Below are 19,451 nucleotides of genomic sequence, written 5' to 3' on the forward strand. Positions count from 1 at the left end.
GTATGACATTTAAAATACAAAAGAAGTGCAAGCCCAGGTCACTTTGTAAATAATAAAATTTCTTAGAAGCTTCTAAGAATGTCATAAAAGATAAGGACAGAGAAAGGCAATTTAATGATAAGGTTTCACAAATCTAGGTACTGCTAAATTACAGTGGAGGTTTTTGCAGAGTGCGCAGGGAGTCCAAGGTAGTGTTTAACAATTTAGTTTTGGCAGGATGTTACTCCAAGAAGAAAAAGCTGAATTGGAGAGGATTAAAATTATTCTCATAAGTGTGTGCCCCAGTTCTTTCCCACGAAGTCAGTAGAAAAATTGCAGTTTGGATAACATGCTCACAATAAAAATTAAGTTTTAAAGATAACTTTTGTAACTATCTTTTTCCAACATTGCATTGTTTATTCTAAGATTTTTTTATTCTTCAGCAGTAAATATTCCTACTGAATTAATAATGTTTCCTAAATTCAGTTTTCTAGCTGTAGTTCACCATTTGAGATGAAAATAGTGACATGCCAGTTAAAAAAAAGCAATACCTAAACCAAAACGATCAAATAAACAACCATCCCCCTCTGCCCCCTCCCCTCTGCAATACTTATCAGTATTGTCTTAATCCAGAAAAAAACGAAGTATAAAATCGGGCTTCTAGTCCATATTGTGGCCTGGAGAGGAATCCTGGAAGTGAGCAGGGTGCTGTGCAGCTCGGGAGGAGGGCTGGTGAAGACAGTCATGGATCAGGTTGCCTGACCAGGGACCTTTGGTGCTTCTAGTGAAAGAAGAGAGAGGGATGGACACGGGGCTGGGAGGGTGTTTTTGCGGACATGGCAGGCTCCTCCCCCAGCTGGAGCTCAGTGGTCTTTAGGTCAGCATAAATGGAGCACTGGTAGAAACAAAAGGGACCTCTTTGCTATGTAGCAGGGTTTTACTCAAAAATGTGCTAGTAAAAATCCTTTTTACAATGGCAGAATTGAGAATAAATCAAAAGAGAAGTCCCAAGTGTCAAATAAGCTCTCTCCTCCTGCTTTCCCCCACTGCATGCCACCAGCACGGGCTCTTCCTTTCAGGGCTGCTCCTCTCCCAGTGCCTCAGGGCCCTGGCTGGCTCTTGCAGAGTTTCAGGATCCTCTGGATCCTTCCCTCCCCACTAAGGATGGGTGCTCTGTTTGCAGGCCCTCAGTACCCCCAGCTTCTCTGCCCTTCATGGTCTCTCCTGCTCCTTCCAGAAGGTTCTGGTGGGCCTCCTGCAGTCTCTGGCTGGAGAAGCCCCCCTGCCCTGTCCCTGCCCACCATGGCCTTCCCAAGGGGAGCCGGGAGGAGCAAGGGAATGCCCTTGCCTTCCACATGCTGCATGGTGCTGGCGAGGTCTCAGCTGCAACAGCCACCTCTCAAGAAAGATGAGATTTAAATGGAGGAGAAAGGAATATTGGGGTCTGGAAAGCACAGTGCTGGGGAAAAACTGGATTCTGGGGTTTGAGGATTCAGCTAAGTGAGGGGCAGGTGCAACACGGGTGAGAACAGTCTGCCCCTCACTTCTAGGAGACGATGGTCATAAACTACGGCAAGGCCAAGCTTGAGTTGTGTGTCAGTGAAAGAAAAAGGCAATCAAATGCTGGGACAGGGTGTGTGGAAGAGCTGCATCTTCCAGCACTGAAGATGGCTTAAGAACAGGTTAGAGATATGCTTAGGAGCCACTATGGACTGGCTGGGCCCTCTTCGGCACTGCAGGACTGGTTCTTTGACTTCCGTCCATTCCAGCCTCATGATGCTTTGAACCGGTTTACTATAACTTCTCTTCATCTTTTGGTCTGCTTCCGATACTGCTAAATGCACGGTAGAATAGTAAAATGTGTTTTCTGGATTTCAAAAAAATTTAAGAGAAAAAGCGTTTTTGATGTTTCCAGTTTATGTTTGGGAAGGGAGGGGTGGATCATTAATGGAGAATGGAGCAGACATAAATTGTTTTTGAGAAGTTACGTAGTTGTCAGAAAATGATTTGAACTTTGTCATCTATACAGACTTTGATGTTAAACCAATAAAGAGTTTAAACGATAAAATAAATTAATTTGCAATACTCAGGAGACCTTGCATCTTCTTGTAGAGGCCTTGATGCTCTCAGCAAGAAAGTGAAGTCTTCCACCATTGATTTGCCTATCGAGTCAGTCAGTCTGAGCCTTCAGGACTTGATTGGCTACTTTCACCCCCCCGATGAACATCTGGAGCATGAAGACAAACAAAACAGACTCCGAGCACTGAAGAATCGCCAGAACCTCTTCCAGGAAGAGGTACTTCTCTCAGTTTTACTCCTGATTTTCCACCGTGTTTTCTGAAAGTATTCTTCCGCAGTGTCTGTAGCGTTGATGTCTAATCTGGAGTATGTTTGCAGTGTTTTTTTTGGTCCTGTGAGTGTCAAACTATTTGCTACATTTATAATCTCTTTAGATCTGTGTATTTAAAGAAATGCATTTAAGGCCTTACTTCCTTTTGCTTTGAAAAAAACATAGATACTAATATGACCTTATGTCCTGAATTCTAACTGTAATTTACTCCTTTGGTGTGAATCAGTTTATTCTTTTATATGTCCATCTCTTGATGCAGAAAGATGTTTTGGTTTAATAAGTATACTTCAAATATTTAATTTGTTATTGTCTGTTGTTTCTTCGGTAGTGATAGTTGCCTATACCTAGTCAGATGTCTAAAGGCCTTCCAGAATAGAAACTTGCCTAAAATTATGTCTGGAATACTGTTTGTCTGTTTTATTTTGACCGTCCTAAATGGTAAATTTTTATTAACACAGTCAAGGAAAGCTTTTCCATAGGGATTGCTTTTTTGACTCCACTTGTCTGACACCATGTATATATTCTTGTGTTTTGCATATCCTGCCTTTCATGTTTTGTTTTCTTAGATTTCTGAGAATCTTATGTGTTTGCACCTAAACAATACTTTTTTTTTTCTCTGACAATCTGAGCCTTTCCATTTTTAGGGTATGATCAACCTTGTTCTTGAATGTATTGATCGCTTGAATGTATACAGCAGTGCAGCTCATTTTGCAGATGTAGCTGGGAAGGAAGCTGGAGAAGCATGGAAATCTATTCTGAATTCTTTGTATGAATTACTAGGTAAGACATTAAGGATTACTTGGATCGTTTTAGCTCAAAATTATTCTCAGATGAAAAGAAACACGTACTTATTTTAATATAGAAGAATTTCCACTGTGTAAAAATTTAGGATACAAATTAAACAAGATTTTTGCATTTCTAGGTCCTTGCATTGCTTAAGGTTAAAAGATACTGAAAATGCTCAAATAACATGATTTTTCTAATAATATTTATAGTGATAAATAACATTTTTGACGTCAATTAAATGATTGATTGCTTTTTAATATCATCATATTGCTGATATATCTTGTATACTGCCCAAAAATGTGTGAACAAAATATATATGAATGTCATTCCTGTGTTAGAGCCATGACATTGTGATCAGTTTTGTAGAAGTCTATGATTTTTCACACATCTGTCTGCAGAACTACAACGTAAATCTAAAATTTCTACAACCAAGACCCTCTTATTAGTCAGTAATGACTAGTGACTCCAGCATTATACTAGGATACAGTGTGCTATAGAAAGGTACATGGTTTTAGATGTAGTGTATCGTGAAGGTCGTGTTCACCTGCAGTCACTGAAAAGCTCATAATACCTTCTGTAGGTATCTAAGTGTTAGTTGGTGTCCTGGTCAAATTTCTGTTTAGGTAGCAGCATTTAATTGCCCGATTTGTTTGCTCACCAATTTGAATTGCATATGTTATTTATATTCTACTATGACTCATTATATGGGGTTATTAATCCACTGCTATAGCTGCCTGCATATTCACTCCTGCTGAGTTGTTAATTGTCCACAAAAGAAAGTTTTTCTGCCTAAGAGAACATTTTGTCAGTTCCTTGCTCCTCTGTCATCAGGATTTCTCAGGGCCATAAGTAAGTTTTAATGATAACATTAACGTTGACCTTAAGTGGCTGAGGACAGTAATGTGTCTGTGTTGTTAAGCAGTCCTATGTGCAGGCTGCGTATGTGTGCCTGTGCTGCTTTCTTTCTGTAACACACCCGCTCTAGTGTGGAAGCCTGCTTGCCTTTAAACTTGCACGTGTTTTGCCAAAAACTTGAGTTTAGACAAAGTCCTCACGCAGGATTGTTATCTTACTTTCCAGTAAAACATAAAGTATTTTATGTATCACTTGTACTAATTCTCACTCATGAAAAGTTTGGTATTGAAAAGGTATACAAGTAATGTGGTGGTATACATCAATTCCATTAAAAGCTCCACAACTGAGTATTGAGTTTGTAAAACCAAGTGAGTCAAGTGGTTAGGAAGTGCCCAGATGAACGTTGTGTGTATGTTACTAATTTGTTGTTTTGTGAGTATGCATTGTGAAACGTGATCACAGGCTAGGTTTTATATAGGACCCATTCCTTATTTAGTGCTCATTTATTATTGATACTTAAAATACTTGGTTTTCTCTGTGCTGCTCAGTGTGTGGCATTGAACCTTATTTATTGTGAGTCTTTTAATTCATGTTTGGAAAAGGAAGCTATCATCTTGGAGTTTTTTTTGTGCCATTTATGATTAGTAATAATTAGAACTATTTGCAAGTGTTCTGTTGGAAACTTCCTTAATAAGGCAAATAGAAGGTTTTATCTCCTATTCGCTTGGAGAAACAGATATAGAGATAAATTTAGGTAAAAAGGTTCTCTGGAATGATAGTTCCCAAATTAAGAGCTGTGGGATCTGACCTTTATTCAGAATATTCAGCAGTATTTCATGTGTGCAAGGCATACTGAAAACTTACATTCCTCCAAATTCAAAGGCACAGAAAATGAAATTTTAATGACATGCCTCATTTCACATAAACTCTCCTTACTACCAAACAGTAAAGTGAGGCAACTGAGGCAGGAGTTCTGTATATAGTACTGTTACAAGCTTTTCCATAGTCAGAATAGGTTCATCATCTTGTGCTCTTGAAGAACATCATAATCTTGGGATGGGGTCTGGGGGGAGATATCCAGCATATGGTGCACAGCCCTTGATAAAACCAATGAGGTGCTTCTGTCTGGCCCACTACCTTTTCTGTTGGGGGAAATAGAAGTTGACACAGTAAATATCATTGAGACAACCAGAAGCCCTCTGCCATGATCTCTGACAATGAAGGAAGAGCTAGCTGAACAGTGGCTGCTGTCACCTAACCACAGGCCATTAGGGTAGAAGGTGGTTCCTGTGGCTGTGATTCTGGTGGAGGAGTTGCTGAGATCTACCACCTCTATGTAGTTGAAGATTGTAACATGATACATGACCAAAAGTGGGATTTCTTAACATTAGGCTGCTAGATTTGATGGACATTAGAAGGTAATTTTAATGTTTTTGATTTTGATATCCATGATTTTTATAGTTGTAAGCTAAACACACGCTCTATATACCTGTCTCCAGTGCTGTAACTTGCAACTTAGTGACAAGTGAGTGAGTCAGCATGTGGGCCAAAAGCAGGACTGAAACTTCAGATACATCAGACTGCTTTGATTTCAGCTAACAGTAATTTGTAACGATGGTACACTGTTGTCCTTTGTATTGTAATTCTGTATGAAGAACTGTTTCAGAAGCAGATGCGAGCTTTTACTGGTAGATTTATGATATTTGATGATTGAGAAATTTTATGACTTAGCAACATGAATTATCTTGTAGGTTCTTAATAAATGAGTGGAGTGTCTAGATCCTTTCCCTCTTTTTTTTTCCTCATGTCTTATGTTTTTCAAGCTAGTATAGGCCTTTCTTACATTTGTTTGCATGCTACTGCTCCATTTTTCACTTTGCCAATGTCTGCCTGCCTTCTGAACTCAATGGTCTGTTACAGAAAATGAAGAAAATGTTTCTTGCTGTTTTCACTGTATTTCGACAAAACAAAATAATCTCGTATAGCTTTGGCTATCTTCACACTTGTAAGAAACCAGATTGTTTAGTCTGAATTATTTACAGGTAGCTCAACCATTGGCAGACAGAAAGGGTAGCAAATTTTATCTTTAACGGTTAAAATTTGGAAAAGATGCATGAAACTAAACTGAGCTTTCACAGTGAAAATTATACTAAATCTTAGTGTGAGCTTCTCATTACAGGAGTAATACCGTTATATTTTCACTCACCTTAATGCCTGTATGAATGCTTGAAAATGTGGCATAGTGTAATGTGATTTTGACAGATGTCTGCTTGTCCAACCCTGAGCTTAAAAGATCATTTAGAAGGAACATTGGTAAAAATTTTACATCTCTATCTTTCAGCTCATATATGCCCACTAAGTAAAGTGAATCCAGTTTAGGCTTTTTTTTTTCAGGTGATTATTTAATGTATACTATAATGGTAGTTATTTGATTTATTAAGAATCAATTAAAGAAGTTATGGCAGATATTATAAACTTTTAGAAGTATGTAGACTAGGTCCAGAGAGTTAATGTCTCAATGAAATAAACTGGTGACCTTTTAGAGTGTAGATGATGGAATATAAAAGTCTGAGGTTGGGCTATTCATGGATATAGGGGAGTGTTGAAGTTTTTGACACAGTTTAGTTTATCTCTTGTTACACTAAGCACACTTCTTCAGACTGGAAGAAGTAGTGGCTTGATTTCTCTGAATCATTTCTCTAAGTCTGAAATTTCCAGTTGACGAGGCCAGAAAATTCCTTCTGAAAGAGTCTGCTTGTCCTGTATCATGTACTGTTTCCATGGACTTTTAGTGAAGAGAACAGCGCACAAGCTTTTATTGACTTCCCAGTCTCCGTGCCCCTCCTGCACTTATGTTACTTCCCTAACTGCATTATCTTCTGGCAGCTAATGCTTAGAAGCCTGGCTTTGATCTGGCTGTAATGAATTTGTACGTTGCTGTGTTCCGAGTAATGCTGGAGCTGTACTGTAATTGTGTGGATGACAAATGGATATTGCTTGCTCAGTCTTACTTCAGCAAACAGTACTTTGTTTTTGAGTCTGCACATAAATAAAAGTAAAATGTGATGCCAGAATTGATGGCTTTTGTCACGTTATTGATGTTGTGATATATTTCACTGTGACAAGAATGGAGACATTTACAGACTTTGAATTGAGGCTGGATACTGTCGCATATAAAAATCATAGAATGGTTTGGGTCACAAGGGACCTTTAATAATCATCAAGGCCAACCACCCTCATAGTAAAAATTTCCCTCCTTATATTCAATCTAAATCTACTCTCTTTCAATTTAAAAGGATTGCCATATATCTACTAAGACATCTGTCCTCCTATTACAAATACATACAATCACTCTGAATTTGTATTTGATGCTTTTGTATAACCAAAAAATTTGCAGGAGTGTACGTAATAATGTGACTTTAACGTCTGACTGACCACATCCTGTTTTTTATTTCTTTAAACCTGGATGCGAGTCTTGTTCAGAGTAGTGGGCAATAAAAGAAGCAACTATTGGATATTATTTTTTGTTTTCAATTTTAAGTGTCTGCGCGCCTCATTTACAACACAGCTTTTACCACTGAATACTAACCTTTCACAAACTTCTGCTCAGTTGCATTTATGAAGTCATCTGTGTCTTATTACTGTTAATGAAGTTAAATTTGTTGATGTCATGTTAAGCAATGAGCTGTTACTGACTTCATTTTATGTTCATACTTGAAGCACAGTGAGATTGTGGCTTGCCTACAGTCAATAAAAAAAGTCGCTTTCAGAAACAGATGTTCCTGAGTTCTAATCTGTGTCAAAAATTTAACAAGATACCCCCTCCTCTTATGATTCTTATGATTTCAAATAATGATTAATTAACTATGTAAGATTTCAGGGTATATATTTTTTTTATCCCATAATACAACAAGATAAAGTTTTGGATTTGTTTGTTTGTTTTGCTTGTTAAGGGTTGGTTTTGGGGTTTGTTTGGTTTTTTTCGTTTGTTTGTAGGTTTTTTTGGCTATGAAGGAATTGGATTGTGATTTCTTTCCTGACGATGCAGAACTGTCAGTGCAGTGACTTGTTTGAAACTAACCCCAAGATTGCTTTTCTCCTTTGCAAATACAGTTTCATATCACATTTATGTCATGAGCCTGTAAGTCTAACCTTTTATAAGTGAAACAGCATAAAAACACAGTCGCAATATAATACAGTGAATTTCTGCAGCAATAAAACATAGATTTTAAGAGGCCATTGCCTGTTGGCAGGACCAACAGTCCCTGCTGCTGGAAATAGCCATAGAAATTTCTTCTCTGAGAGCCCTTGTGTATGCACATGCGCTCAAACGTGTCTGTTCCAGGACAGGGCAGGCTCGTGGACGCCTGCAGTCTTCAGTGAGATTTCTGGTCAGTTTTACCCACCAAGTCACCCACCATGCATTCAGTCCACTTCAATCTTCAGCTTAAAGCATGAGGGTGAAACAGTTTGAAAACAGTTACTTCCTCCCTACAGACCTGTCGAAAGTATGACAGTTTCTCAACATCTGTCTTGTTTTAGTTCCTGTTATTCTCAAACAACGATATTATAGAAAATAGTTTACATTCATCACTTATGTCGTTGACTTCACATTGTGCTCTTCCAATATTTCCTGTCATTACAAGAATACTATTTCACATAAATTTATTTCTACAATAGCAGGTGACTTTTGTAGTGTCTTAATGTAGAGCATTTTTCAGGGATTATTGAGATGATTATAAAGCCAAAATAATTCAAATACTTTAAAGGTCAGTTTGATGCCAAGGGTATTTCTTGTGCTTAAGTCTAACTATCACTCACATTAATTAAATTTGAATTGAGAACATCAATAATAAAAGATTAAGAATCTATCTTACTGGATCCTTCCTAGCAAGACAAGACAGGAATTCTTTGAATTTAAATGAACTAATAATTGTGATTTATTTTTTTTTTATTTTCTCTCTCTCTTTTTCCAATAGCGGCTCTGATTCGAGGGAATCGTAAAAACTGTGCTCAATTTTCTGGATCTCTTGATTGGTTGATCAGCAGATTAGAAAGACTGGAAGCCTCTTCTGGTATGCTTTTTAGTGTTTTAACTTCCTTATTTCACCAGTTTTTCATTGTTTAAAATTGGCGATACACTTGTTCAGTCTAATTATCATGAAGTTCTTCCTATGAGAAAGTAAATTGTATTAGTAAAGTGAGATTTATATTTGTAGCATTTTTACATATTGATTTCAGTTGTAGGTCTATGTTTAGTTCTGTCAGTCTTTCGTTTTCCTTGGCTAATTGATTGTAATGCTATCTTTTAATTCAGGCAAAGAAACAGTTTGCCGAAACAGTTGTTCTGCAGTTTCAGTTGCATTAAGTTGCTTTCTCTGTAATTCTAGTACCTTCCCTTCCCTTCTCTTTGTAAGTCTGCCTGTTTTTCAGGATTTGCAGAAAACTGAATATAATAATGACCATAGGGAATGAATATAATTTGTCTCTTCTTGAAGGACTATAGTGATGATGCAGGGAAGTTCATGTATTCTAGTTGAGTCTGTGTAATAGATGGGTCTTCAGAAAATACCTATATGTTTGCATGCAACAGTGTTGCCTTCATAATACACATACATTCCCTGTTAAATTACCTTCCTCACTCCTGAGGTCTTGAGGTCTGAATTTTTTGTGTGAAGTTAACAAGAAGGAGCATGTCTGAAACACATTTATGACTTAAGAATCTGGGAATTCTGTTTCCCTTTGGATTCAAATTCTTTAAGCTACCTCATTTATTTTCCTTGTCGTTACCTAGTGTCTTATCTTCCTCCTGAACCACTATGTTAACCCTTCAGCATCTATGAGATGCAATTAGTCTCTGTGTTGCTCAAAGTGAAAGTAAATGATATTACACTGAGCTGTACTGTACTTCTCACTGAAATGAGGATTCTGGATTCTGTTTTCTTGGAAGCAATCTGTTCTCCGTAAACCTACTCTGTCAACCAAATACGTTGTATTTTTAAGATTCCAATTGAGTTTTTTACAAAATATTGCAACTAAACTTGATGAAAAAAACTGGACTATATTGGAAAAATATACTTTTTGAGAAGAATAAGAAATAAATAGTGTGAACACCACACATTAGGAGAATATAAATAATATATTAAGAATTTCTCGTGGTGATATATGATTCATATTGGCTTTGACAGCTTGCTATTGTGTACCTCTTTACTGTCTTAAATGTAGTTATTAACATTATTGTAGTCTAACAGGACCTTAAAGGTGGTTATCTGGTTTACCATATTCGATATGTACTTGTTTAAAAAAAATGGCCTTCAGTAGTTATTAGAATAATTATTTTGTGTTTTTTTAACGATACTACTCTATTTTCTTTGAAAGTATGTGTTTGAAATGTAGCACTGTCGTTTGATTTTGAAAACAGAGGGTAGACAAATCTCATTGCATTAAAGAACCTCTGCTAAGTGTATCTCAAAGTTACTGAAGAAATACTAGGACTGCATTTCTGCAATTAATAGTGTTGATTTCATGGATAATACTTGAGTCTCTTGCCTCATTTTACTGATACAAATACAAACTTTTTTTTTTTCTTATGTGAAGATTTAATTACTATTCTTTTCACCATGAAAATATGCCAAAATGATGTTGTCTAGCTATCTGAACAGTAGACAGTAAAAAAACTTGGACCCAGCTGCTCAGAAATGAGATTCAAATAGAGTAATTAGTTCTGGACTCTTAAGACTGATTTTTTTTTTTTTTTTTTTTTAACTCCTTTCAACCATGCTTTTCATGATTGTGATTACAGAAAGCTCAAAAACAAAGTAACACTGTTGGTAAGAAATGTCACTGGAGCCTGATCCCCCTTCCTCTTGTTTGTCAAGATTAGTAAGAGTATTTATTGGATTTAAAAAAAAAAACATGCATAGTGCAAGGTCTGTGTTCTGAATTTTATTCTTACCAATGTAGTACTTGTTGGAATTCTACAGGTTACAGCAATAACTGAAAACATCGATCTGATATGATTAGTTCTTTTCATATCTGATTTGCCAATTAAGTGAATCATAGGACACGAGAACAGAGAAATTATGAAAAAGGTGAAATAAGAAAAATGTGAACAGCTTCTTACAGAAAGCTTTATTTCTCACATGCACTGGACAGGAAAGCTAAACAGCAAGCCGGAGCTCAAAGTCTAAATCAAGCTCTTGTACCTAATAAGGAATTTGCCTTTAAAATTATTCCTCTCTGTAACTAAAAGTGAAGAGGGAAATAAAGAGATATAAATAATACAAATTGGAGAAGTTGTACATGAAATGCTCAGTAATATTAACATATGAAATAATGACACATTGAAAGCAATTTTGGTTTAAGACATTCCAACTTTTTTATAGTTCATTAACAGAATCGAGAAGTGGTGGGTTTTTTTGCCATTATACAAATCTTAAGTTGCGCTACTAGGAGAAACCACTAGATGTTTGTAAGAAATGTGTTTGGAGTATACCCTCTAGTTTAGAAGTTGAGAAAATTCTATGTTTTAAGTTGATAATGAGTAAATAGAGAATTGTAAGCAACCAAGAATCATAGAATCATAGAATGGCATAAGAAACTAAAGACAATTTTGTAATGCTTGTGCTACCACAGGCAATCTTAATTTCAATAGTTTGTTTCATTTTTTAAATGAATGTTAATGTTAATATGCCTCTAGTTTATATTTTTTCTTTATAATTTGGGTGTAGGAACATTTTGGTGTAAATATTTGTGATGTCCTTTATAATTTATGTTAGTCTTCAATGCTGAGAACTGTAGTCCAACCAATGTAGTACAACCTCTTGAATTAAATATAATAATAGTTTTACTGTAATACCAGATAGAGACTTGTCTTAACCTGTCTCCCTTTTGTTGCCTGGTTCTAGCTACTGTGATTGATATTGCTTGTCTGATATTCTTTGATCTTCTGTTTCTGGTTCATGTTTATCTTTTCACAGTAAGTGTATCAAGGTGGATTTTAGGAGCTAATTATTATTAGCACATGGAATGTATTTTGAATCCACTGCAGGAAGAGCAACAAATTTGAAAAATATTCAGTGCGTAGTGATTGCTCTGTTTTAAGCTTTTCTTGTCTGTTTTTTTTCATATCTCTGTAGTTCATGTGTGCTTGTCTTTGCCCTTATTAGTAATACATATAATTTCCCCTCCCTCTTCTCTTCTGTTCTCTGCTCTCACCCAGCTGGAGTCGTTTCAGAGTTACAGACTAAGAAATGGTTTCCAGTTGCATTTGTGACTATTTTGCATTATATATAGCAGTTGTTACTGTTTTGTTGGAAGCCAGCCTCTTGAAAGTCTTTCAAGCCTTATTTTCTGTAGTTGTGCTACACTGAAGTAAAAAACCAGGAAGGTTTGTAGTCCGACCAATAGTTATAACAGTGAGAACAGTGTAACGCAGCTTTCCGGTTACATATTTGTAGTTTATTCCCATCATCTTTTTAATTTAGTGTGTGTTTTGTTTCATGAGCTGGAAGGAACATAATAATCTTCCTTTCAAGAATAATTTTTCATTGATTACTGAGTTGTTCTCAGGAATTAAAATTTTCTTCCCCATCCTGTTCTTCCCACTCCTGAATCATACTTCTGCTGCAGATAGATATGTCCTTGCATTCATTGGCATCTTAAGGGAGGAATGCCAGGAACAGAAGATGTCCCTCAGTGTAAAAGTTCTTTGGTTTATATTAGACTGGTGGACATTTGAAAAGGAATGTCATAGACATAACACAGTTGTTGTCATCAGCCTTTACTGTGCCATTAATATATGAGAAATATCCTGCGATTGCTGAGTATCCCAAGTAAAAATTGGAGTTGTCTCAGCCACAGGCCACCTTTTGTCATATATTATCAAATTTCTTACCTCAGTAGTCTTCAAAGGATCACCAGCAGCCTTGAAAACAGATGTGTTCTATAGTAAACAAGGTGTTTGTGTTCCACTCAGCTTTGTCATTAAACATTGACATGCATTTTGTTTATTTGCCATAAATCTGTTCCTGAGATGAACTGACCAACCACATGGGAAAATATTGTCAAATGTGTTCTCCCTCTCAGCGCCAAGGGTGAACTGCCATGGCATTTGCTAGCTGATTGGCAAGATCTGCAGTGGGTGATTGCAGTTGTGAAGAGCAGTTATACGTTGATGCTTCTCCTCTTGGAAGCTTTTCCTTTGTCAACTGTTGGGGCAAGCAGAGAGTTTAGAAGTCATTTATTCTTCTCTTGGGGTGGAGGTTGGTATAAAGAGTTTGAAACATTTGCCCATGTCAGCCCCTCAGGTCAGCAATGATTCATAGAAGTGTTTTTGCAGAATTTTGTTACATGTTTTTGCTGCAGAACTATGGCTTTAGGGTAGAGGAGCTGTTTTACTAAGCTGTTATTTCCTGCTCCTGGCATGCACCTGATCAGTTTGAGCCATGGTTTGTTTATGCTCTCCATCCTTGAGCTGCTCAAGGTATGAGGCAACAGGAACATGTGAGGCCAGATTTGTGTCATAGTTCTCAGCTTGTGTTACAGACGGTTAGCTGCTCGTAGCACTGGTGTCTAGAGATTTGCTGATTATCCTGTCACTGTAGCTAGTATATTACTTGTAGAGATCCTAACCAAATAGATGTCATAGCTGAACATTCATGTTGGTTTACATTATTGTTAGGGAAGTCTGTTCTGCATTTGCTGTGATCATCATCTTTCATGGACATTCGAGTAATAGATAATTTAAACTGAAAGAAGCATTTTAAAATTGAAGGCTAGATCTATTCTCCGCTACAGTCCACCTTTAGTGTGAGAGCATTCATCTAGAAGAGCATGTTCTCACAATTATGCAGGTGCATGGGATTTGACTGCAACCTTCTTAATTTCAATGTATTTCCTGAGTTGTTCATGGTGAAGTTATTTTCTAAGAGAACTAATTTTACATCTGAAACTCTCAGGGCTAAGATTTTTAGAAATAATGCAAAACTTTGTGCTCAACTTTTGGAACTTCAAGATGAAATTTCTTACGACAGCTCTAAAAATGCTGTGTTACATGGTTTCTGTTATGTATGTATGTATTTTTAAAAAGTAATCTCAAAGTAAAAATAAGGTTTGAAAATTAAAACCTAAATGTTTATGTCTTATGATATTGTAGTAAGGTATGAGATGAATTCTGTAAACTGCAAAGTAATCCAACGTTGTAGTTGTACTGCATAATGAACCTCATGACGTGCTGCAAAAATTCTGAAGGTACTAATATTTGCAATGCTTGTTTGTTCTCAGTTTTCTTCTAGGAACTAGGCCACTTGAACTCCTTCCCCATATGTTCTGGTAACGTAACTTCCATGTTGCCTCCAAAACTGATTTTATAATTAAGATTTTTTTCTGGTTTTGGGGGAGACAGTTATACAAGATGCTAATTATGCTGTGCTTTAGTTATCTCGAGAGGCACAGTAGGTTTAGCTTTTAGTATGTATTTGTGCTTTTGTGATTTTATAAGGGACACTTGCTTGCCAGATTTTAAGCCTTATATGGCTTGATTGGGGTGAGAATATTCACCATTTTATTTTGCAGTAGTAGGTGTACAATAGGGAGAAATACTGGATTATATTACACCTTTTAAATAAGAATAATGGGCTGCATATATTCACCTAAAATAATTAACTCATTCTCTAATGTAGAGTGTATGTGAGGAAGAAACACCATGCTCTGTTAATCACATCAATATTAAGTTCACCTTCAACAACGAAGTTGTCAGCTACATTTCCTGCAGGTGTTTTCTTGAATGGGTTACAATAAAGATTTTATACCATAAACTATTATCAATAAGATTCCTATTTGCACTTTTTTCTTATGCTTGAACTAAAAATGTTTTGAAAACAGAATAAAGGCATTAAATATATAAACAGCAATTGTGATTTGATTGTATAAATTAGTTTAGGAATTGATTCAGTTCCTGATCTTCACTGGAGCAAAAGAAAGAAAATGAAGATTTGTCCAAGTATAAATATGTCTGAGAGCAGACCATGTTAGAAGTGAGATATCACAGACGCTGAGTGAATAATGCAATGCAAATGCTTCAGCTGTCTCTTCAATGCATAAATTAAGATTAAATTAGTCTTTCACTCGGAAGTATATTCCAGATGGAATTAACTAGTCCTACTAAAATTTTAAAGGCATTAAAACATAGGTAATAAAAAATAGAATAGGGCAAGTTAGTAATCTATATCCTCCCAGTGAAAATTTTTGGAACCAAATAATACCAGTTTTTGAGTATGGTTTGTTTTTTTTTTTTTAAGAGCATGCATTTTATTCTAGTATTCTACAGTAGGACACTAGAGGAGTCAACATGTTGTCCTTTCATCTGTCTTCTCATCACGATTTTCACTTATCTTTATCATAAACTCTTTGTATCATACTGCTTGTGATGTTTGTACTAAATTTGAACGCTTCCTGCTTTACTGCCTTGAGCAACTCCAATGATATTGAAACAGGTCCAGTTGTCTTTGATGTAGACAATCTAAAAGTGGATCAGTCTGAACACACGTTGTACATTAATTTGTGATTTTTTTCTGAAATAGAGGGAATTTGCCCTTAGAACAAAATGTGTTTGATAAGTAGCATTCAGGTGCTACAGTGATTGAAGAAGTGGCTGTGACAGCTAGTCCTAATTGATAACATTCATTTACTATTGAATACTTACATCTTCAAAATATTTTTACTTCTGTTATTGAAAAGGTTAAGACTAGAAAATGAACCTTGTATACTATTTTAAGACAAAATTATTATTAAGATTATGAATCTACCTCCATAAATCTGAAAATGCCAAGGTTATAGTCACCACACTTCCATTATGTGGTATCGTTTCATATTAGTTTACTATTTATATTTTTAAAAGTATGTTTCAGTGCTACAATGAGAGGTGGCAAACTTTAAATTACAGTTTTGAAAGTAGTGATGTCCCTGCATTCCCAGATCACTGTGGCCTATAATAAAGTTTTGGTCTTGTTACAGATCGAGGATCCTTTTGTAACACTTTTCATACCTCCCTAGGTACTTTTACCATGTTCAAGTGGCCCCTGCATGTCTAGTTGACAGGCTGGGTAGATTGTGTTCCTGCCATATTGCTACCGGGCTTTTACTCCTTTAGCTTGCTCTTGTGACTCTTAGGTTTTTATCCTTTTAATCAATATTGTTACTGTCAGTATTGGAAGTGTACATCTATTGCAGCCCAGATCATACCACTGCCAAATTCAGGTTTAATATCTACTCTTATTTGTAGTTGAGATTTTCTGCTTATACCTTCAGGGTGACAGAATCATTTTGGGAGTTCATGTCTAGCTCATTATACTGTGGTGACTTTTTTTTGGAGCCGCTGCACAGAATAGGAAAATTGTCTCCAGTATCTGTACGGGGTCACTTGCATTTTCTGTTTACATATGTATGACTCCATCTTCAAACATATTAAAACACACAATTTGTTTGATGCCTGTTTACCAGATAAATCAAATTGTCACTGTATCCTTTGTCTTCCACCTTTACTACATTTTGGTCCTTGAGTAATCTGTACACTTGATTAGTGATGACAGCGTATCTTCCTCCAGATCCCTGGAAAAAACATCAAATAGTATGGGGATAAAAGGTGATGATGCTGTTGATTGTCCAAGATGAAAAAAAGAGATCTGAATAAAATCAGATGACTGCAGCCATGACTGAAGTCACTGGGAATTCCAATCCTCATTCTAATTCAGATTTTCTTGGAAAATAAAAAATAAAACTATGTTTCAAATAGCAAGTAATTTAAAACTAACCATTGTCTCTTCTGGCAGAGTAACTCAGTCTTAACAAGGATGGGAATCTATCATTTAAGATTAAAGAAAAAATATAAATATAAATATAAATATTATTATAATAGAGGTTCATAACCTTCTTCACATCTTTTTATCTCTCTATAAGAAGTCTGCACAGCCTAATTTCTGTCTGTTGTAAGATCATTTTTTAATTGTTTTTTCTTTATGAGAATGTCTACAGTTTCTTTGGTTGTATTGGTCTTTTACTTTTTTTTTTAATAGAGCTACACCTTGATCCAAATGCAAGTAAGCATAATACAAGTTGGTCTGAAATTAGCAATAATAATAATAAAAAAATTATGAACTGAAAGTATTTTTGACTTTGCTGGTGCATTACAATGAAACATGAATGCATATCTTTGCATAGGTAGGTTATTGCTCTAAGTTTTTCATGACGTTTAATATTCCTTTCCTCAATAAGATCCTTGGGAAATTCTCCAGATGGGATTATCTGCTGATCTGATAAAAGACAATAGATTACGCTTGGAACTCCTGTCTATTTATATTCCTCATAAATAATAGGTTTAATACCAGTCTGTGATTGTTTCATAGTTATTACTTATTTAATCTGCAGTGTTATTACTTATTTAATCTTAGCAGAAACAGATATATTTGTTCCAACAATTTTTTATGCTCATTACTTTAAATTCTGGTCAGAGTTTCTGGTTTTCAGCTTTTCTTTTAAAAAAAAAGGAATTGTGTGTCTCTAGATTTAAGACTGCTTCTCAGCTTTCCCTAGTGCTCTGATTATTCTCATTGTGGCAACAACTGTAGCAACTGATAATGACAAAGTACATGTGTAATATTTGTCTTTGCCAAATGTGTAACATCCCATAGCAAGCGGTGACTTGATCCAGTACTACCGTGGGAGCCTGTTTTACTGTCCCATTGCAGAGAACCATTTTAAGGCTAATGATTCTTGATGGTAATGACTGCTGCTTTACTGGGATTGGAATGGCATTTAATTGTGGGGCCAGTGGAGATTTAGTGGTTCATACTTCCTTGTACATCCTAGTTTCATGCTAGTTTCTATTTGTTTGCTCTTAAGAACATCACTGTGGCTCCCAGTGTAGTTGTTATGTACACAAAGAAAATTACACACAGTGGGCTAGTAGACTAGGAATTTGCCTCTCCTCTCTAATTCAGAGGTATATGGTTCCACTAGTGGTTCACATGGTTTTCTAAGGTAAGCAGCAGGAAACTGTAAATATGGAGACCATGTTTTGTGTATATAAAATGTATGTAGTGTGAAGTCTTCACCTCTTCACTGAAGTGAGTGAGTGAGTATTCTACCTCATTTGTTTGAATTTGTGAGTGTTGATCATCACGTATTTATTATTAAAATTTCAAAATAATTTATGGATTTTTTTTCCTGTCCTTTATGATTTTTACCGCATTCACTTATTTTGGGAAATCTGGAAGTACATCAATCCTGTTTTGGTTTTGTGTATCATATACAATGATTTTAGAAACTATTCCATGTTGCTGAGCACTATGTTAGGAAGTAGTATGTGCAGTTATGATTTTATATGCACTTTGAATAAATAATTTTTCTTTTTTATTCCTAGGAATTCTAGAGGTTTTACACTGTGTGTTGGTGGAAAGCCCGGAAGCTCTAAACATTATTAAGGAAGGACATATTAAATCAATCATCTGTCTTTTGGACAAACATGGAAGAAACCATAAGGTAGACAGAAAAGAGACAAGTATATTTAAGTGAACATTTGTGAACCAAGCAAACACATTGTTCCATGTAGAAGTTAGATTTCAAATGATTCAATACTGTATTCATAATTAGGAATGAAGCTTTTCCTCAAAGACATATGAGCAGTTCGAGGAAGCAAAACGGAATGTTATCTTCTTTTTGATGGAAACTTTGATACACACCAATTCTCAAGGGAAGCTGGAAGAATGTATGTTAATATTGTTAGGAGAATTTCAGAATTGTAAAATAGAACTGTTATGTTGAGTGAATTACATAACCTTACATGTCTTCCAGTAACAACGTATATAGGATTATATTGCCTGAAGTAACTCTCAGTGATTATGAAAAAATACAGATGAAAATAATCTATTTTTTATTTCAGGTTTTGGATGTTTTGTGTTCTCTCTGTGTTTGTCATGGAGTAGCTGTGCGGTCTAATCAACATCTGATCTGTGATAATCTCCTGCCAGGAAGAGATCTGCTCCTCCAGACACGCCTTGTCAACCATGTGAGCAGGTAAAAAAAAAAAAGAAAAAAAATCTGTATCTATGAACAAAGCAGAATAGAACTTGTGGTTAAAAAAAATAGTCACTACAGAAAACCTGTTTTATTTCCAAAACTTTTGTTGAGATATTTTGTTCTTACTAGGATTTGAAATACTCTTTGCAGTATTGATTAGAATCAAAACATGGGTCAGAGAGAGCTGCCTCAAACTAGAGCTGGTCTAAACTGCTTTAAGTCTGTGAAACTGTAGTCTCTGCTAAAGAATCTTGTCTAAATCTAGCTGTGCTTTCAAAGTACTGTCAGCCAGTGTCCTGGGGTTGCCTTTGCGTTTGTGATCTTGTGAGGATTTCCTAACCACCTTTGGTCAAAATCAAGAGCTTGTTGCCAAACACCTTCACTAGTGCCTGGGATATTTAGGGAG

General features: G+C 36.0%; 1 protein-coding gene across 1 annotated transcript in view; it reads left to right on the forward strand.

The window, feature by feature from the left end:
• RYR2 (ryanodine receptor 2) overlaps window positions 1-19,451 on the forward strand; it is a 333,950-nt gene that overhangs the window by 110,802 nt on the left and 203,697 nt on the right. The window contains exons 15-19 of the mRNA XM_086626085.1: window positions 2,092-2,275; window positions 2,974-3,109; window positions 8,950-9,045; window positions 18,390-18,508; window positions 18,909-19,042. Coding sequence (XP_086482211.1) covers window positions 2,092-2,275; window positions 2,974-3,109; window positions 8,950-9,045; window positions 18,390-18,508; window positions 18,909-19,042 — 669 coding nt within the window. The remainder of the gene's footprint in view (window positions 1-2,091; window positions 2,276-2,973; window positions 3,110-8,949; window positions 9,046-18,389; window positions 18,509-18,908; window positions 19,043-19,451) is intronic.

This window comes from Tauraco erythrolophus, chromosome 2 (genome assembly GCF_009769465.1).
Source record: "Tauraco erythrolophus isolate bTauEry1 chromosome 2, bTauEry1.pri, whole genome shotgun sequence".
In the NCBI taxonomy this organism is placed as follows: Eukaryota; Metazoa; Chordata; class Aves; order Musophagiformes; family Musophagidae; genus Tauraco; species Tauraco erythrolophus.